This window comes from Gobio gobio (assembly GCF_949357685.1).
Source record: "Gobio gobio genome assembly, chromosome: 6".
Classification (NCBI taxonomy): Eukaryota; Metazoa; Chordata; class Actinopteri; order Cypriniformes; family Gobionidae; genus Gobio; species Gobio gobio.
Window position 1 is genome coordinate 6,356,182 of NC_137102.1, and position 22,099 is coordinate 6,378,280.

General features: G+C 38.2%; 1 protein-coding gene across 2 annotated transcripts in view; it reads left to right on the top strand.

The window, feature by feature from the left end:
- The first annotated feature begins 2,051 nt into the window (after positions 1-2,051).
- Positions 2,052-22,099, top strand: part of slc4a2a (solute carrier family 4 member 2a) — a 59,448-nt gene continuing 39,400 nt past the window's right edge. Inside the window, exons 1-2 of one of the 2 annotated variants that reach the window (XM_079819574.1) lie at positions 2,052-2,310; positions 11,210-11,368. In XM_079819574.1, coding sequence (XP_079675700.1) covers positions 11,309-11,368 — 60 coding nt within the window. In that variant the 5' untranslated portion in view covers positions 2,052-2,310; positions 11,210-11,308. The remainder of the gene's footprint in view (positions 2,311-11,209; positions 11,369-22,099) is intronic. The other variant, XM_079819575.1, reaches the window with a different exon arrangement.

The window sequence follows — 22,099 nt, forward strand, 5'->3', positions numbered from 1 at the left end:
TAGCATCCTTGTAATATGAAATTAAAACGTGGCGTTTCATTGCTGGTGGCTGGATTGCATGGTGTGGAGCAATTCAGCCGTGAATTCACGTCACCGCAGGATCATGGTTATCCATTATATCATAATGTTCAAGACTAGGATTACGTTTCTATGTTAAATGCGTTATGAAGACGTCATTTTGTAATTAAGACCATAACCTCAGGAAACAATAAAGATATGAGGCAAATTTCCTAGAACAGTGCTGGACATATAATCAGTTAAACACAACTGTTGTACTGCAGTTTGTCATCTGGGCTTAGTAATGTCCAGTGGACGCTGAGGTCATGAGCAGGATAAAGCGTATCTCCACTGATAGAACAAGCATGCGAATTTGTAAACATTGTTTGGTCTGAACTTCTCCATGTTTTATTGTTTCATAATTTAACTCTCGATTTTGAACAATAGTCAATAAAAAATGTAGTTTAAAGTAATATTACAGGCTTAATGAACAGCATTTGTGGCATAGTGTTGACTATCACAAGCAGAAGAAGAAAAAAAAGAAAAATCCCGGATTACAATGAGACACTTATAATGGAAGTGAATGGGGAACATTTTTGGAGGATTTAAAAGCAGAAATATGAAGCTTATAAAATTATGTTAACGTATGCCTTATTTAAACCTGTTTAAATCATTCTTACAGTTTAAGGGTTTGTTGTTTCAGCGTCAAGGTTGTAAAACTGGATATAATGTTACACCGAAAAAGTTAATAAGCGATTGTTTTCACTCTAAAATCACATTGTTTAAGTCTTGTGTGACGTTACTATTGAAACAATGAGTATTTTAACATTTACAGATTGGCCCCCTTCACTTCCATTTGTAAGAGGCTTTTAATAGCCTGGTCCTACCAGACTCTCGTACATTTCATTTGTACAGAGAGTCTGGCAACTCTCCATTGACAAGCGTTTGTTCAAGCGTCTGTTAAAGTTTAAAACTATTCGATCTGCCCAGAGCCGCTCTGGATCTGCCATAACCAATCGCTAACGTTTGGTCGTGACGTATGTCATCTCAAACAATAGACTGTAAAAAAATAGTTTTGAATCGTATAGTAGCGTCGAGCTGGCCGTCGCCATCTTGGATAATAGAAAATGGGCAAAGAGGCGGGACGTGGGCGGAGCTGAGGCGATGACTAACAGACAGCAGAAAAAACGGCTATCCACCTGTCACTCAAAGTGGCCACGCCATTAATTATGCAGAACTTTAAGGCTTTATATAATGTAAACGAATGAGTTATAAATAAATTCACCCCCTCACAGTCGTCACGAAGGGCAAAATTAGCCTTATAGACCAAAACCACAATTTGTCCCAGACTGTAAACATGTTTTTTTCTGCTGTAAAGTTGGCCATTTTAACATGAGCTCAATGAGATTCTGCTCCTTCTGGAGTCTGTCTCTAGTGGCCAGTCCATGAATTACTTCGAGTCACTTCCGTATTGGTTTCAAGAGAAACTGGTGGAGGTGCCGCTTGTCTCAAACTAGCACAACATCATCGTTCTCAGCCACTCCCTCTGTTCGCTGATTGGACCGGTTAAAATTTGACCGGAGAAAACCAGAGAATATACCACAGACGACACACTGAAAGAAAATGGCGTACGTAGGAGGGTGGAGCCAGGCTAGTTTTTTTTAGAGAAATGCTGTCAAATGAGCTTAGCTCGTACTGAACCCAGAATATTCCTTTTAAAGTGTTAAATTGATCTATTGTGAAAAAGGACAGTGACACATTTCAGATGATTCTTTCATTAGAAAAATCAACTTTAACGCATATGCAATTGTCACTTTTGCACACACTTTCATAAAAGCATGCATGGTCATATATATCCGTATCGCCTGACAGAGCACTTGGATGTGTGTATATTTTCAAATGATTCCTGGAGTTTAGGCGATAGAGCCGTATTGTTGAGTCATGTCCCCTCGGTCACATGTTTGTCCGAGGGCTAAAGGAGGAAACTTAATCGAGGGGGGAGGGACAGCTATCAGTGGGTGCCTCAAGGTTGGAAGTGAACAGCATGTGTCTGTGACAGATAGAGAGAGGGAGAGAGAGAGAGAGACAGAGAGAGAGACAGAGAGAGGTTAGGGGAAAAGGGTAGTGTGCCTCTACTTCCAGAACAGCTTTTCTGTTCTCCAATCACTGCCTTTTTTTCACCTCCTGTCCCTCCTCCTCCTCTCTGTCTTTTTCTTTCTCTGCCTTTCGGTGGCTGTTTGGCTTCAGTGGGTCTTTGCCATCACACTACAATGACCGCTGTTGCTGTAGTCTGCCTGCAGTGAGCATTCTGAGGTAAGTCTGTGTTTCTCTGTTAGTAGCAAAGCTTTTCTTCGTTTCTTCAAATGAAGATTCTGTCATCCTTCTTATGCTCACCTTCATGTTGTTCCAAACCTGTATGAATTTCCCCCCCCTGCGGAAACACAAAAGAAGATACTTTGAAGAATGTTGGGAACCAAACTATTTTGGTGACTATTGACTTTCATTGTATGGACAAGTTGATGGAGAAGTTAATGACTTCTTATATGTTCCACAGAAAAAAAGTTTTAGCAATTGCTTTGATTTTCTGTTGGATATTTGTTTTATAGAAGTTTGTAGAAGAACAGGCTCAGAAAGTGTTTGTTGTATTTAGCTGAAAATGTAACTGCAGCCCTTCCTGTCTTACAAAGTGTTTCCTGCTGGGATTGTTTTAATTTCATGAACACTATCGTGGAGAGAGGAATGATACGCTTAGACATAGGATTGAACGAATCGTAATGATGGTTTTGACTGACCGTGATTGTCAGGAATGTGTCTCTTTCTCTCTTTCTCTTTGGTCTCTCATCCTCTGTGTACCCAGCCTAGTGAAGATGAGGATCTAGAGTTACGCTTGGTATCAGAGCAACAATGACTTTGGCCCGGATTAAGTTCATTAGATGACTCAGTGATTCTTCTATTGGACTGAAATACTGAAGGATTTACTCTGACAAACAATTGATTTTTCCTCATTTTCTAACGAATCTGTTTTATTTAGTGCTCTTAGTGTAGCTTAAATAGTAGCTAGTGACCTAGGGACTGATAAAATATATAGCTTCAGCTTAAATGCATTGTAAATCACTTTGCCAAGTGAATGCATGTAAATGTGATTTCATCTAAAGATAGTGCGATGTTGAGAGTGTCTACTTGGCTCTTATCTATTTCTGACTCTCTAGTGTCACCAGACAGGCAAATGGCACAAATAACATAGCAAAATGCAATGTTATGTGATTGCATGCTGTAAAGAAACTGCACGATTGCACTGTTTTGTTAGAAACTATAATTTATATCACAGTTCTGTATTTAACGTGCACATGGTAGTGGTATTTGAGCAGCATAAGAATAAGCCTTACGGTGTGGATGTTCATATAGTCTCTGGGGAGCATCTGCTGAATCACTGTCCTCAGTCACCTTTAGAGTACAGACTCACAGTGGCACCCATACATTGATCAATTCAGGCTTTTTTTGTTTAAATTTACATGAAAAGACAGTTTTGACAATTATAAAACAAGCAAATATAGAGTTTGGAACATATAAAACAAAGAAATTATAGTATGAGGACATTGAAAATCCTTTTTTAATTTAAATCTCCACATAAAGCAAATGTTTTTTGGATTTTGAATTAAAAAACAAAATTAAAAGTAGGGTAGGCAATTTGTTTTATTAACACTCTTTGTTATACTGGTTGAAACTCACATCCTGTTAGCAATTAATAATAGAAGTGGTCTGTCTAAATATTAAAGGAACACTCCACTTTTTTTGAAAATAGGCTCATTTTACAAGTCCCCTAGAGTTAAATAGTTGAGTTTTACCGTTTTTGAATCCATTCAGCCGATCTTTGTATCTGGCGGTAGCACTTTTAGCATAGCTTAGCATACATCATTGATTCTGATCAGTCCATTAGCAACTGAAAATGAAAAGTTGCGATTTTCTACACTTATATGGCTAGGAACTACTTTCTCATTCCTGCGTAATAGTCGTGGATCTTCGCGGCCGTACCATGGCTGCAGCGGCGCAATGATATTACGCAGCGTCTGAAAGTAGCCCAGCTAGGTAACTTTCAATGTGACCGGCACTAAGTTCGTGTAGTTGCAGAGAAAGTTTCAGGCTTGCTGCTGACAAATTGTGTTGTGGATTTACGTGTGTGATTAGCCATGGTTCTGTGTGTTGTAAAGGGCTGTGATAGTAAGTCAAAGGTGTAACTACCACCATGTTTCACAGAATACCAACCAATCATTGCGCCGCTGCAGCCATGGTACGGCCGCGAAGATCCGCGACTATTACGCAGGAATGAGAAAGTAGTTCCTAGCCATATAGGTGTAGAAAATCACAACTTTTCATTTTCAGTTGGTCTTAGCACACGATGTAACTGTAGAAGAGTCAAGTTTTAAATAGGAAAAATATTGAAAGTGTCTTTGGTCATTTTTTGAATGAGATGTTAATGGACTGATCAGAATCAATGATGTATGCTAAGCTATGCTAAAAGTGCTACCGCCAGATACAAAGATCGGCTGAATGGATTTAAAAAACGGTAAAACTCAACTATTTAACTCTAGGGGACTTGTAAAATGAGCCTATTTTCAAAAAAAGTGGAGTGTTCCTTTAAAACATGCACATATATCTTCTGTGAAAGTCACAGGACCAAAAAATGTTCATCCAATCATTGCATTCAGACCAATTCTGCTTGTCAACATTTGTATTTCCTTACCTCCGTGAAATCCCTCCTGTTCGAACTCCTGTCCGCCCGCATGAGAGTTGGACGCTCTAACAAGGAGGATAAAGGCTGCAACTTCTAGTTAGAGCTTCTCTTGAGATCAGAGGAGTGAGGTTTACTCGCACAGCTACTACTAGCTGGCCTCCATTACATCCGCACACCCGCAGACATCATTTGTCTTCAGAGTTGACAGTCACAGAGCAAACAAACAAAAAGCAGCCGCCTTTTACAGTTCCTCTAGAACCAAAACAACAAGCTTATTCTGCATTCACGCCATGTCCTAACTGCAATTGACCTATTGGTAAGCCCCTCCCCTCGAACGCAGATGAGCCAATAGCAGTTGAGTATCAGTTGCGCTGGGACCGGAACTAGGACATCTCTAGGCGCCATAGAGAAACAGTGGAAAATCCGAAGCTCTCATCGGTTTGATGGTGTTTATGCTACAAAAATGCTAAAATGTCGTGCCTGAGGCACTGTAACACTGACTCCAGGGATCCTGAGAGGATTTTCTATTTGTCATAATCTTGTTAAGTTACGATTAAAGTCCCTGCTAACATACAAACCGAAATAACGAACTGTTCTCACGTCATGTACCACTGTAGCTCAAAAACACGAAGGTCTACATTTCAGCGCCTCTCCATATTAAACTGGTTATATGTAAATTAATTTAATTTTAGATATGTTTAAGGTCTACATTATCTGACTCCTATTTTGATGGGTATTATAGTCTCCGGGTAGTGAAAGGAAGAGCTCGCACGCAGTTTATCGGAGTTGTTTTGCATATACAAAGTTTACCAGTTATTAACTGCACCCCCGAAAATTCATAAGCTCTGTGTATATGTTTGTTTACTGTTAGTTGTATGAGTGTTTCAGTGTAATTTGCTGTGTATGTTTGTGAATGCGCACTTCTTATGCTTTGTTTGTTCAGCTCTTACGATGATTTTTTGGAGTGAAAAAGGACATAATAAACTTGATAATCCATCAGTAAAGTTTGGCCAGGATATACGCTCCAGGTTTGACAGGATATACGCTACATTCTGTGTCCAAAAAAAAACATCTCGGGATAAGGTTTTCACACTGACAGCTGTCATTGTAAGATATAGCAACTCCGTTTGATTGTCCGAGTTAGCAACAGTAACTAAGGGGGGCGGGGCTTACCGATAGATCAATTACGAGATGGCAACCCATGGGATTCACAGACTTGGATATGTGCGTTTCTATGTCAACAACACTATCAAGCCCAAATGAATCTGCAGCAGTCAGGTGGTGCAACTAGAGTTCTGTAAATTGTTTACGTTCATTATTATTGTAATGTTATGTGCTTTAAGACGTGAGCAGCGAGGCAGAGGGCCGTGAGAACGGGGCGAGGCCGGTGGCGTGAGGATAATGAGCGGTCTCGTGTTCACCGGTTCCCGCCTCCTTCTTCCCATAACAACATACCTCATTACAATGAAGTAATTTAACACCATCTCTCGTCTCGTGAGCCTTTGCGGACGCTGCTGTGTGCGTTCATGTGTTTTGAAGCAGGCGTGGGTTTGTAGACGCTCTAAAGGGAGGGTGGGATGCTTTCAAAGCTAGCTTGCTATTGCTAGCCTGTCCAAAGTTGCCTACCCTACCTTTAAGCAAAGTAATGCTGTGATATATTTGAGATTGTACAATATTTCTAGGTCTTCAAATAAGCACATTTATGACATGTAAACTCTTTTGCATTAAAGGGCAGATTTCCTTCCATTAAAGTGCAAGATGCTTGTCGTTGGATCATTCTCAGCAGGGCCGTGCACAGACATTTTGAGGGGCAGTGGCCCAAACCAAAATGGGGTGGCATTGGGGGCGAGGATTGGGTATCCATCCTACTCTTATTAGTCAGTCAAAACAGTTTTGATCTAATTTTGTGTCTATCGAAAATAGTGATATATGACATTGCATTATGTTGAATATCAAAGTTTTTGTGTCTATTTGTTAATGAAGGATTTGTGGGCACAATGTTTTTGGCTTTGTGGAGTAAATGTTATAGCTTTTATTTTGAAGTAAAAAAGATAAAATTAGACTCTTGGGGTAAGATGACCCAGCCATATTTGGCACAGAAGGCCCCAAGTGGCATGTTGTTACTAGTGTTATTGTTTTAAAATGTAATACTTATTGTAATTAAATTATTTAATATTTTCATTAGATGTACATTTCAGGCATCTTCACTTTCATTAAAACCTATAAGTTAATTGAGTGATTTCTATTATGACAAAATCTATTAGGCCTATGTTTTTTATTTTGTATTATGACATATCTTCAATTAAAATATGGGCAATTAAATAAGTCATAAAACATTACCTTTCAGATTATTATCTTTTACTGGTATTCAGATTTTTCTGTTATCAGTTAATCAATTATTCTACTAAATTGTCAAAATAAAATTAAGTAGAATATTTTTAGTATTTTACATTATGACACGGAAGATGTAGCCTAAATATATATAGCCAAAAGTAATTTATACGTTCTGTAACAGTTTCTGGGTTATTATATGAAATTAGGCCTATGTATATTCTACAAAGTGTGCCATCAACTGCAAAATTGGTGTTATTTATATTAGATCAGTTCGGGTACAAAAACTTGATTAGACAAAAATTATAATTCTCTTCCAAGAATGTGTACTTTGTACAAGTTGTTGGCACTCTTAGAAGATCAGGAGCAAAATAATACTGACAGAAATACAAAAACAAACTACCAAATTACTAATTCCGCGGATTGTAATGCATACGGTTAATGAGACGACATTCTGGAACGGTAGAGACAGATTTCCGCGGACAGACTCTGAGTGACGCTGGGGAGCAAGTGGGAAAACACAGGAGCGGATTCGCGGAATGGGTGGATCTTTAGCGGAGGGAAAACAGAAAACAGGGGCAGTGGCTCTAGCCACCGGGACAGATTACCAGATTCTCAGATCATACTGGACAACATGATCACGAACACGAACATGTGGCGTTAATGCAGCTTGAGCACTGGAGTCATAAAAGCAAAAGTGAAAATTCTGTCATTATTTACTCACCCTCAAGTTGTTCCAAACTTGTATATATTTCCATCTTCTGCTGAACACGAAAGATTAGATTAGATTAGATTAGATTAGATTCAACTTTATTGTCATTACACAAGTACAAGTACAAGGCAACGAAATGCAGTTTAGGTCTAACCAGAAGTGCAATAGCAGCAAGTGCAGGATATACAATGGATGCGTAAGTGCAGGACATGGATATGTACTGAATATGTATAAATATGTATAAATAGAGAGACGTTATTACTATAAACAGAACTGAATTTACAGGTGAATATGTACAGTGAATAAATATACAGATGGCTATTACTTTAAACAGAATTTACAGGTGAATATGTACTATGAATACAATATACAGATGGCTATTACTATAAACAGAATTTTACAGATAGAGGTATACAATAATATGTTAGGCTAATATGAGGAATAGCAGTGGATTAGGGTAGTGCAATAAATTATGGACAGAGCTATCCGGAAAAAAAAGTGTAAAGTGCAGTGGAAAGTGGTTGCATATTACAGAAGATAGAAAGAAGATATTTTGAAGAATATGGGGACATATTAAAACAGTTGATGGACCTCATTGATTTCCATAGTAGGGGAAAAAGTGCTACGGAAGTCAATGTGGTCCATCAACTGTTTGGATACCGACATTCTTCAAAATATCTTCTTTTGTGCTCAGCAGAAGATAGAAATACAAGTTTGAGGGTGAGTGATGACAGAATTTTCACTTTTGGGTGAACTATTCCTTTAAAAAAAGTTACATCAAAAGTATTTAAAAAGCTTTGGTTTAACATACACCACTCAGGCATTACATTATGACCACTGACAGGTGAAGTGAATAACAATGATTATCTCTTCATCTCCTGTTAGTGGGTGGGATATATTAGGCAGCAAGTGAACATTTTGTCCTCAAAGTTGATGTGTTAGAAGCAGGAAAAATGGGCAAGCGTAAGGATTTGAGTGAGTTAGACAAGGGCCAAATTGTGATGGCTAGACGATGGGTCAGAGCATCTCCAAAACTGCAGCTCTTGTGGGGTGTTCCCGGTCTGCAGAGGTCAGTCTCTATCAAAAGTGCTCCAAGGAAGGACCAGTGGAGAACCGGCCACAGGGTCATGAAGGACCAGTGGAGAACCGGCACGTGTGTCCATGTGGTCCGATCAAACAGACGAGCTACTGTGGCACGTGAGCATCAGAACTGGACCACGAAGCAATGGATGAAGGTGGCCTGATCTGATGAATCATGGCGTCCCTTACCTGGGGAACGCCACAAATGCCCCGCCACAAAGCAAAAATTCTTCAGGAATGGTTTGAGGAGCAAAACAACGAGTTTGAGGTGTTGACTTGGCCTCCAAATTCTCAAGCATCTGTAGGATGTGCTGAACAAACACGTCTTATCCATGGAGGCCCCACTTCACAACTTACAGGACTTAAAGGATCTGCTGCTAACATCTTGGTGCCAGATACCACAGCACAGCAGTTCATGTCTTGATGGGTCAGGGCTGTTTTGACTGCAAAAGGGGGACCAACACAATATTAGGAATATATTTACATAATGTTATGCCTGATCAGTGTATATTGTCCTGGTCTCAGAGACATGGATTAGCCCTCAATTAAACAAGATGCACACCAGTAATGTTTTTAATGCAGTTCCTGAGACAAAACAAGGTCCCTGACATAGTTCAAGATATGTCAGTGCAAGTTGCTTTCCGTTAAAACATAATTTTAAAGGGATAGTTCACCCAAACTCATCATTTACTCACCCTCAAGTTGTTCCAAACCTGTATGAGTTTCTTTGTTCTGCTGAACACAAAAGAAGATATTTTGAAGAATGTTTGTAACCAAGCAGATAGAGCAACCATTGACTACCATAGTATTGTTTTCCCTACTATGGTAGTCAATGGTTGCTCTATCTGCTTTGTTACAAACATTCTTCAAAATATCTTCTTTTGTGTTAACTATCCCTTTAAGAATTAAGCCTTGTCTGTAAAACCGGGCAATGATGTATAAGTCAATGAACACCAAAATGTGGTCATATCATTAACACATGGCTCTGAACAATATCATGCACAGTTTAACAAGGTACTTTGATGCAAATAACATTTGTAAACCTTTTTCTTGATAACTCTGAAGACACTTTATGTCCTAATAATAAAGGAAACAGTGCCCATGAACTCCAGCTATTATAACTACTCAGCCTTGAAAAGAGTGTTCTCTGTTTAGGCAAGTGCATGCTTCACCAACGTCACACACATTAGTTAACCTTTGAATGATGGGTGCCACAGGAAACTTTAAGAAAGAGTCAGGGGAAGTAGATAAGCCGCTTAGACTGCAGGGGGTTTTAGTGTCCTCATATTTAGGCCTTCACAGGTATGAATTATTCTTTAGAACTTGTTTGACTTCCAGTGTTATTCTCTCTCTCTCTCTCTCTCTCTCTCTCTCTCTCTCTCTCTCTCTCTCTCTCTCTCTCTAAAATTGCCATATTATTTTTGTAATGGCTCAATGTCAACATGTCCGTTATAAGTGGAATATATATATATATATATATAAAAAAACTGATTCTGTAGGAATAAATTAATTATTTGACCTTTCAAATGTGGTGACCTTACACCTACATCTTATCGATTTGAATATGGATGTGGCTTCTAATTGTGGTGTTTTCCACCGAGAAATGTTACAGGATTTCCTGTGACTTGGCCAATTTATATGAGATGCTGTCACTGTGATATTGTATATGAGCTTTGACCTTGTTGTTGACTGATGCTCAGACAGATTTACTGTACAGTCTGAATATCTCTCTAATGCGGCATACAAACATCAAGTTGAAGATAAAATGTTGCACATCTTCCAGCCTCCTGTCTTCTTGGGTTTCCAAGGATGGGAAAATGTCTTTCATGGAAATGTGATTTATATGTCACCCTTGAGAACTTATTTTTAAACTTGAGAAAACTTGTGCATATACAGCTCTGGAAACAAATATTTCTCAATGTTAAGTGGTCTCTTAATTTTTCCCAGAGCTGTATGTGATGTTGCAATTGTTTATATAAGTACACATTATTTTGTGGCTTACTCTCATCATAATCAAGTGAAATGCCATTTGAGAAAAATAGTTCTGCGGGGTCCTTAAAAGACTTCCAGCAATATGCTGTTCACAGAATTGATCATTTATGTTACTATTTAACTATATGGATCTTTACTTTAGGGCTTTAAAGCCATTAATGGACAGGTTTTAATGGCCATAAAAGCCAAACAATCTCTTTAGAATTGAGAGCTTTCTCAGTGCTGGATTTCTGAATAAACGACAAAAAAATAAAAATAAAGGTTGTCTCTAAGACGTTGCTGCATGTCATTGTTGATATCATTAAAATCAACGTGTCATGGAACTTTTAACCAAGCATATTTCCTTTTTGTATGTGTCACATTAGGTTATGCTGCCCGAAAGTTCCCAGTTGAGTCTGAGTGAAAGAGAAAAGGGCTAAAGCCAGAGCACTTTACAGCACCACCCACAAACCTGACCAATAGCAATGAGTGACCCTCAGGATGCCAGTGACGTCACTTCTGCCGCAGGCTTGACAAGACATTTGGTAAGTCTTTTTTAACGTTTTCACCTTCACATTGCCATTTTCGGAGTGTCTATTTACACCAAGTGCAAATAGCGTGCCTTGTTGGCAAGTGTTATTCGCACTAGCTCCGCCTAACAATGCCTGTTTGGGAAAAACAAGATTAGTTTTGGCGTAGTCAGTAAAGCGTAAGGATTAAGGATCTTAGGCCACATCTACACGAAGCCAGAGCTTTCCCTATCCAATCTTTTTTTTTTTCCTCGTCTCAAGAAATATCTGCGTACACATGAAACGATGTAGTATACATGCCAGTGTGTGGTGTGGCCACAGAAATTCTGCCAAAGAAATAAACTAAAAACAGAGAAGAAGAGTTGTGGCTAGAAGGGGCATAGATATTCATAATAAAGGCTAGATGTCTCGTCCGCACCGCTGGCCAATGGAGGTCGACGTCTGCACCTGGCGGCCATCTTGTCACAGTCAGCTCGCTCACTCCTAACATTGTGTTAATGGTGCATGTACTTTTTAAATAACCATAACTTGCTCAATTTTCTACCGATTTTCAAACTGTTTGGTTTGTTATAAACGTCAGAGATGTAGTTATGACACTGCATGCTTATGAAAAATGATTCATAATTTGTTCAAGCATCCATAATTATAGCCACGTTAATAACGTTTGTAAGAAACCAAACCATTTGTAAATCCGTCAAGATTTCAGTGAGATAAGAGTATTTGTGTTCATGCAGATCACTCGCCTTACATCAGGAGCCACAGAGCCCTGCCTGTGACAAGATGGCCGCCGTTGATGACGTTAGAGACTCCGCCGTAAGACATCTAGCCTTTATTATGTGTATCTATGAGAAGGGGTACAGCAATGGTAGGAAGTGAGGCAAAATCTCTCAATAAAAGTAAATAAATGTGCTACTTACCAGATTGTGTTTTATTAACGCCTACATCTACCCTTACAATAATGCAAATACAGTAATTAAATGACGCAATATTGATGTGCGCATGCCCAGTGTCTGTAGTTTTATCCTTTCTAGTCTTTCCCGTGCGGGACGTGGTGTGATGACATCACCGTTTCACAAAATATATACGGATTGGCTGTACACACGAAAACGCAAGGGTGTGTCGGTTTCAGATTTATCGACTCTGAGACCCGGTTACAAAAAATACCGGTTTCAGGCTCCCAAAACGCCGGATCTGTGTGGACGAAACGCTGATACGGTACAACATTTTTACATTTGAGCTAATCGTGTCTCTTTGTGGACGGGGCCTCAGTTTTGACGCCATCGACCCGGGTTTGAATCCGCCTTTTGCAGAGCTCGCTCTTCTCTCTTTCCCCATCACATATCACATCAGAAAGGCATTTACTTTCAATAAAAATTAAGAAAATGCTCTGAAAGTGGAAATAAAGTGCCTAATGAAATGTTTAATAATAATAATAAAAGCATTTATTGGGTAGTGTTAGGGGTCGGTGTATTGTAAAAGGAGGGCTTTTATTGTCCCATTAAGGCAGCATCCATTTAATAATTAATAAATATAATCATTTACACTGTTATTATTGCATCCTGTGAATGTACAACAATACTGAGGTGATACATCTGTCAAAAGTAAAGTATAAATAGCATCGAATTACTATTTACACATATTGCAAAGAACTACTTTTACATGGTGTAAATAGAATATATCAGTATTTTCACTTAGTAAATAGCTTATCGCTGAGAAAATGTTATTTTCACTGCGTGTAAATAGCCGCTGCCTTTCATTTTTATAAGAATTCATCCATAATACACACTAAAAGTTAGATTTACAATGACCCTGATTACTTTTTTAAGGCATATTCCTGCTGTAAATTGTACAGGACAGTGTTTCAGACTGATTCAAACAGGTAAAAAGTGAACGATTCATGAAAGAACTGCATCATACAGAGTCATTCTGTTCGAGAATCGGACGACACTGGTTGCGCTGTATGTTTTTGATTCTTTGAGAAGAACAGACTCATAAGAGTCCTTTGTTTGTGAATCTGACTACACTGGTCCGTTGTATGTTTTTGGCATGCAGCCCTCAAATACAGCTCATTAGAAAGACATTTTGTAGTTGCAACGTTTTGTATAATTCACTGTAAAAAACACGTAAAATGTATTGTTGATTTTCCACCAGGACATTATCCAGTAATTTTACAGACATTTCCGTTAACCCTAAAACACGACATGATGTTTAGGAACATCATTAAGTACCTGTTCTGCTGATTTGTGGAGACTGTAGCAGTGGTCACTTATTGAAACAATTGCCATTTATCCTCCAGGGCGTCTGATTCACCAGAATAAGATTTAAAAACAATCTGTGTAGCCATGGAGACAGAGCCACCTAATGTGCCATACCCAGAAATCAATTTACATGTGAGGAACATGTTGTGCCATTATACAGCTGTGATGAAGACGTGCTGTGCAGATTGTGTTTTGGTTTTTTAATGTTTTTTAAAATATGTCCCTGGGAAACTGTATAGTGTTTTAATTAGCCTTCATCTGGGTGGTTTTCCGCTCCGCATGGCTTGATGGACTTCCTCCTTGCGCTCAAGGTGGGTACAGCGGCTCTCAGCAGTGACAAGCGAGAATTTAAAGGGATAGTTCACCCAAAAATTCTGTCGTTAATAACTTCCAAAGACCGTCGTTCATCTACAGAACACAAATGAAGATATTTTTGATGATATCCTAGAGCTCTCTGACCCCTCCATAGACAGCAGTTTAATTAAAGGAACACGCCGACTTTCAAGCCCCAGAAAGGTAGTAATACATCGTTAAAATAGTCATGTGACTCCATTCGTTCAACCTTAAAGGGATAGTTCACCCTGAACTGAAAATAAAGTCATCTTTTACTCACCCTGCGCCATATATGGAAAGTGTTCAGGAGGCATACTATAAGGTTTTGCGAGAAAGAAAAACATTATTCAATCAAAATACTGAGCTTTGACGTTACTCTGTGCGTTCCACCATTTTGAGAAATCAGACTCAATAAGAAACAAACGGGACTCTCGTCTCTTCTATAAGGTAAATAATAAGAAATAATACATTAAAGGTGGGGTAAGTGATATTTCAAAAATGCTCTCGGGCCGAGTACCAAAACAAACTTTCTAGCCAATGGTTGCAAACAAGATACACTCTGCAACTATCATTTTTGTGTCCTGTTTTCAAGTAAAAATAGTTAAACATCCTTAAAACAAGCTACATTTGCATCAGAAGTAAAATTTTGTAACAGGTTGGCCTGGTTTCACAGACGGGGCTTAGATTAAGCCAGGATTAGGCCTTAGTTCAATCAGGGCATTTAAGTAGCTTTTGTAAATGTTCTTTAGAGAAAAACATTACTGGTGTGCATCTTGAGACAAAACAATGCCACTGACATATTTTAAGATGTTAGAGCAAAGATTCTTTCAGTTAAAACAGCTCAAACATGCATTTTTGTCTGAGACTATCTTAAACCTTGTGTGTGTGAAACACAACTTATTTTCGGAAAACCCTGAATTAAGTTTATATAATAATAATAATAATAATAATAATAATAATAATAATAATAATAATAATAATAATAATAATATGTTTCATTTATTAAGCACTTTACATTTTAAAGAAAATCTGCTACAAAGGGAGGAAAACATTTAATGAAGCAGTTAGAGCAATTAAAAATCAGCTTCCAACTAAAATTAACACAAAAATGTAAACACTAAAAAACCATTTAAACATTGCCAAAAGATCAAGGAAAATTTGGTTTCTTATGTCATGCCCTTTAATTATTTTTGTAAAACTTTTTATTGTCAAATACTTGTTTCCTTAATTTCAAATATACACATAAATACATCAAATATGGAAATATAACTATATTTGACTATATTAATAAGTGAAGTGTAGTCAAGTGAAGTAACATTAACATTCTTTAAAAAAATGAAGGGATGATATCAGTCTACATGCATAAAGTGGAAACTGTCACAGGAAATCGCTCTTGAAATAAATATCTCTTCAAAGTGGGTGGAACGGAACATCCTGATATGTAATTTTAATACCTGATTAATTGATGGTGTCTGGAGATTATACAGAAGGTCTGGGGTTTTTTTGTGATGAGATAAAAGAGCTAAACAAATGTCATCAGCGGATTCTGAAGTCCTTTTCTGTCTGGTAAAACGATCATGTAATTCTGCAGGATCACAGCTCATTCAGTCTGAGCATTGTTCCCAAAATTAAAACGGGCTCGGACATTTCTGTGGGAAAATGTAAGTCAATATGAGTCTCTCACGGTGTAGCATCACATTTCATCCTTTGAAAAGGAAAAAAAAGAAACCTTGTGTAGAGAATTCAGTATTCAGGAACACAATACTTGAAATATTTGAGTCAGGTGTCCATGATGGAGCCGAATCGGAGAGGAAGTGGAATGTGAGTGTGTGTTTATCCCTCGTGCATCTGGGGAAACAGAAGCATTCCTGATTTGGTGCCTTTGGCGAGGTAGGATGGTACACATACTTCCAAATCAGGTCTGCTGTTTCCCCACGAGCATGAGATCCTAACCAATATTCCAGTGACATGCATTTTGCATTTTGCACCGTACTTCTAACTGTAATATGCAACCACTTTCCACTGCACTTTTACACTTTTTTTCGGATAGCTTCTGTCCATAATTTATTGCACTACCCTAATCCACTGCCATATTCCTCATTTTAGCCTAACATATCATTGTATACCTCTAACTGTAAAATTCTGTTTATAGTAATAGCCTTCTGTATATTATATTATATTCATAGTACATATCCACCTGTAAATTCTGTCTATAGTAATAGCCATCTGTATATTTATTCACTGTACATATTCACCTGTAAATTCTGTTTATAGTAATAACCATCTCTCTATTTATATATATATATATTCAGGAAATATCCATGTCCTGCACTTATGCAAACGTTGTATATCCTGCACTTGCTGCTATTGCACTTCTAGTTAGACCTAAACTGCCTTTCGTTGCCTTGTACTTGTACTTGTGCAATGACAAAAAAGTTGAATCTAATCTAATCTAATCTAATTTAGTCTGTCACAAAACGTAAAAATGAGACGTGATGCAACACAATCACTTATAAAACAGTTTCCCCTGTTTGCTTTTGCATCACTACTGCCGTGGAAGAGCTTAAAGGGTTAGTTCAGCCAAAAATGAAAATAATGTCATTTATTCCTCACCCTCATGCCGTTCTTCACCCGTAAGTAGGCATGTGCCGGTATCAAATTTTCATGTTGCGGTTAATTGCTGAAGCTTTTATCACAGTATACGGTATTATCACGATATTGAAATTCGATGCAAAAAAAGTGTTGTCATACTATAACAGGTTTAAAAACTTTCTTATAACAAAAAGAACCAAACATTTAAATACAATAAAGCAAAACACAAAAATGTATAAAGTAAACAAATATTTAAAGTGCTAAAAAATGATAAAGAACAATAGGTAACACTTTACAATAAGGTCTCATTAGTTAATGCATTAACATTAACAAAGAGCGAGTTATTATTCTTTGATAATGTTAGTTAAAAAAAGCAACTGTTGGTGTTAGCTCAGGTCCATTAAATAATAGATACAACTTTTGATTTTAATAATGTGTTATTTTTTTGCTGAAATTTACATTTAACTAAGATTAATAAATGCTTTAGAAGTATTTTTCATTGTCAGTTTGTTGATGAATGAACTAATGTTAAATAATAGAGCCTTAAAGTGTGTGACTGAACAACAGTCAGAACATATTCAAACAATATCTAGGGCATGTAATTTAGTCCAGATTAAAATATAAAATGTTTGAAAATGAATAGCCTTAAGTCTTCAAGTAATAAGGATTATGTTATGTGATGAGCACAGTATTGTTTTGTTTACGAGGGTTACCGGGGAAACGGCTGCATTTCTGCTGTTCGCAGCGCCCTCTGCTGTCAGAGAGTGAATGTGCAAATTTTTGTTTACAAAAAAGTTTGTTTACATCAGTGCGCCTTTCTCCATTTTAAACTGTTGATGGGTAAAGCATTCTTAATATGCATTCTATGCATCTGAATAATTCGTAAGAAATAATTATTCACGATATTTTGAAGTGCCCACGATAACAATATTGTGCATGTTCATTATTGCGGTATATCGTATTACCGTATACCGGCACATGTCTACCCGTAAGACCTCCGTTCATCTTCAGAACACAAATTAAGATATTTCTGTTGAAATCCGAAGGCTCTCAAGATCCATTAATGAACTAAAAACATATTTAAATCAGTCCATGTGAGTACAGTGGTTCAATATTAATATTATAAAGCGACAAGAATATTTTTGGTGCACCAAAAAAAACTAAATTACGACTTATATAGTGATAACCGATTTCAAAACACTGATTCATGAAGCTTCGGAGCGTATCGAATCAGTGAGTCGAATCATGATTCGGATTGTGTGTCAAACCGCCAAACTACTGAAATTACGTGACTTTGGCGATCCGAATCACTGAATCGACTCACTGATTCATAACGCTTCGAAGCTTCATGCAGCAGTGTTTTGCAGCTGACCTTATTGCATATGGTCAGGAGTTTCCCTTTCAAGTGCAAAAATTGTGGGAGGAGAGTGTTTAAATGAATCATGCAAGGGGATTTAAAAAGGTTTGCGCTCGTCAATTTACTGGTGTTTTGCGCCATTATTTGCAGCCCAAAAATGTCTTAACCCTTGTACGGTCTTCGTCTGGGAATTACACTCAGGGTCTTTGGGGTCTCCACAGACCCCAGGCAACAAAATGTAATTTTTTAACAAACAGTTGTTTTTTTTTAGAACAAATGTAATTTTACTCTGTTTATTAATGTTTTTACTCAACATCTGTGCAGTTTTTGGAGTATTTATAATATTGTTTTAATTTATATAAATAAATAAATAAAAAATGTTTTATGGATTTTCACACAAAATCATTTTTTTATGTAAAATTCACTTTATAAAAGACCCACATTTCTTGACATGGTTTAGTGTAAGATTTTTGCCCATCTTTTGGAAAATACAGTTTTAAAATAAAAAAGACTTTAACCAGTAAATGGCTGCAGAGCTCCACTATTTGCTATGTGTTATTTGACTGAAATACATCTTTACAAGACAAGTCATTTTCAGTTGGATTCATATTTAAATGTTATGAAATCACATTTATAACAATTCAAATTGATTAATTTAGTCAAAGTTTAGCATTTTTTTGTACTGAAAAAAAATATTTTTTTCCAATTATGATTAAAATCAAACCTGAACAAGAGAAAAGTTTGAGTCTTTAGAGTTTATCATTTATGTCAAACATCTGATTTTCTTATAATTCTACAAATTTAATCTACACTTCAGTTACTAACTGTAACAGAACAAAAATTAACAGAAATATTACATTTTGAGTAAAAACTACACATGTACATGAACATCAAAATGTAATGAACAGAACAGCAATAACAAGCAATAACAAATGTATTCCTGTGTGTGTGTGTGTGTGTGTGTGTGTGTGTGTGTGTGTGTGTGTGTGTGTGTGTGTGTGTGTGTGTGTGTGTGTGTGTGTGTGTGTGTGAGCATGATCATTTTGCATTGTGGATGTTTTTTGCATTGTTGGAAGTGTGCCACTTCATTTCTGTACGCGTGTTCTGTGTTTTTTCTGTTTTTGAGGTTGAGTTTTGTCCATTTTCTAAGCGGGGTCTCCAGAGACCCTGAGAGTGTGACTCTTTTTTTGTCACACAAACATAAAAACAGATATCAATCCAATTAATTTTTTTATTTGTAGATTTAGAGAGTTTTGACAACCGTGCAAAGTCTCATGCCATTTGGACAAAGGGGGGAAAAAAAATAATTTGAGCAAACGTCCTTTGGGGTCAGAAAAGACCATGAAGACCCTAGACGGGTTACCAGGCACTAACTGGAAAATTGCGTTGGTCATTATGGAAAAGATCCAGCTGTGTCTGTGTTCTTTAATTTGCGCCTCGTCAGTAGATCAGAACTGTCCACTCCCATCAGTGCTTTAATGAGATTGCACTCTCACGCTAATCTGCCCTGTTTAGTAAATCTGGCTCCTACTGTATAAGGGGCCATTCACACTAAGGGCCAGATTAACCAACAGCTTGCACCAGAGCAAACCCTCATTTGCCGTTAAAAAACGACTGTCAGGATTTACTAAAGACATTTTTGAGGCTGAACTATTGTGCATTTTTAGGAGTTTCCCTTTCAAACGCAACATTTATGTGAGGAGAGTGTTTAAATGAATCATGTGAGGTGATTTACTAAAGTTTGCGCCATAGACTGTAAAAAAATATGGACGTAGTGTCCGTGACGTCACCCATAGGATTCTGAAGCAGTTTTGAAGCGCAAAGTTGAGTCGAGCTGGCCGTCGCCATCTTGGCAGCGCGTCACTCCCGGATAACAGAAAATGGGCAAAGAGGCGGGATGTGGGCGGAGCTGAGGTGACTAACAGACAGCAGATAAACGGCTATCCACCTGTCACTGAAAGTGGCCACGCCCTTAATTATTCAGAACTTTAAAGCTTTATATAATGTTAACCAATGAGTTATAAAAAAAAATCACCCTCCTCACAGTCGTCATGAAGGGCAACATTAGCCGTATAGACCAAAACCACAATTTGTACCAAACTGTAAACATGTGTTCTTCTGCTATAAAGTTGGGCATTTTAACATGAGCTCAATGAGATCAGTGTTGCCAACTATTTTCCAAGGAAAGTAGCTAAAGCCAGCCCAAAAAGTCGCTAAATGTCGCTAGATGACGTCATGCGTCAATTAGCATATCCGTGACGTCACTGCATCGTCCTTGCGTTCTGCCTGCCTAATGTGTTTTCTCTTAATCCGTGCTCACATACTGTATTTTAAATGAATACAATACAGCCAACTGTCTAATAAATAAATGTTCTCATTTCCTATATCTTTTTTTCATACAGTAGAACGAGTATGATAGTGAATTAAAACATTTTTTTTTACAATCTGAGAGATGTCTGAAACTGGATGAACTAAAACTCTGTGAGAGTGAGTAATATAAGTGATAAGCACACGAGAAGAATGGAAATCATAACGGGTCAAACTAAATTCTTTAAATATAAAACAAAGGAAGCAGATATGGTGATTGGTCCGTGGCACCCCTGTGTGCTCATGTGTAGCACGCTCATTCACGTCTGTCAGCTGCTGTGTGTGTGTGTGTGTGTGTGTGTGTGTGTGTTCAACGGCACGCGCTGCTCCTCTCAGCCACAGCCACTGCCACTCACTGAACAGGGTAAATGCCGAGAGAGGTGTGACGGCAGGGAGAAAGCAAGACCTCGCGCTCGCAGGACAACACTGGCGACTTTTGCAAAATAAAGTAGCTGACGTTTGTCCAAAAAGTCGCTAGATTTGTCGCTAGTCGCTTTTTTGAAAATAAGTCGCCAAAGGGGTCTGAAAAATCGCTAAATATAGCGACAAAGTCGCTAAGTTGGCAACACTGAATGAGATTCTGCTCCTTCTGGAGTCTGCCTCTAGCGGCCAGTCGATGAATTGCAGTTTAAGTCACTTCTGTATTGGCTTCAAGAGAAACTGGGGGAGGTAGCCGCTTGGTTTGCGCTTGTCAATTTGCTGATGTTTGCGCCACTATTTACAGACCAAAAAAGCACGTCTTAAACCAGACGCTAACTGGTAGATTGTGTTGGTCATTATGCAAATGATCCGGCTGTGTCTGTGTGCTTTAATTTGCGCTTCAGTAGATCACGAGCAGGACTTTCCCCTTCCATCAGCGCTTTTATGGAATTGCGCTCTCACGCTGTAACGTACTGCTCTGAGACTTGACAGGTAGAGGATCCAAATGCAACTTTATTTAAAGGGTAATCCACAATCGTAGTCAGAGAAAAGGCAAAAGGTCATACACAGGTAGGCAGTCCAATCAGGCAAACAGAACAAGGGACAGAGGCAAGAATTACAACGAAACCGAGAGACATGAAACCAGGGATGACGCTCAGAAATGCAGTGTGAGACAAGACTTCGCAGTGAATGACAGTGTAAACATGGTTTATATAGGCTGGGGTAATGGGGTAATGAAGTAATGAGACACAGGTGCAAACAATGAGTGATGATGAGTCTGGGCAAAGGATTATGGGAAATGTAGTCTTTGATGGAATGACAGTCCGGTTTGGAGTGCCCTCTGGTGGTGATCACGGGCAATGACACTGGTGAATTGTAACATGCTAATTTGCCCTGTTTAGTAAATCTGGCCCTAAATATTTTAAAATGCAAGATGCAGGGCAGTGGGATGAAAAAAATCGCCCAACTAGCACATGTTTACATGGAAAAACAATAGAAAATCAGCGAAGTTGAATGCAAAAAACTTCCTTGAAGGGGTGGTTGCATGCGATCTCACTTTTTAAACTTTAGTTAGTGTGTAATGTTGCTGCTTGAGCATAAACAGTATTTGCAAAGTTACAGCGCTGAACGTTCAATGCAAACGGAGATATTGTCTTTTAAAGTTATGGCAGTTTATTGCCTACAAAAACGGCCGGTTTGGACTACAACAAGCTTCTTCCCGGGTTGGTGACATCATAAACACCTGCTATTAACATAAACACTGCCCCTGCGAACACGCAACAAAGTGTGTGAGGCCACGTCGCCGTCATTATGAAAGAGAGAGAGCTGTTGCAGAACTACAAACTACATCTGGCCATCTGACCAATCTAAGACCATCGCGTTTTTCGGAGGGATGGGCTTCACAGAAGCAAGAAGCAA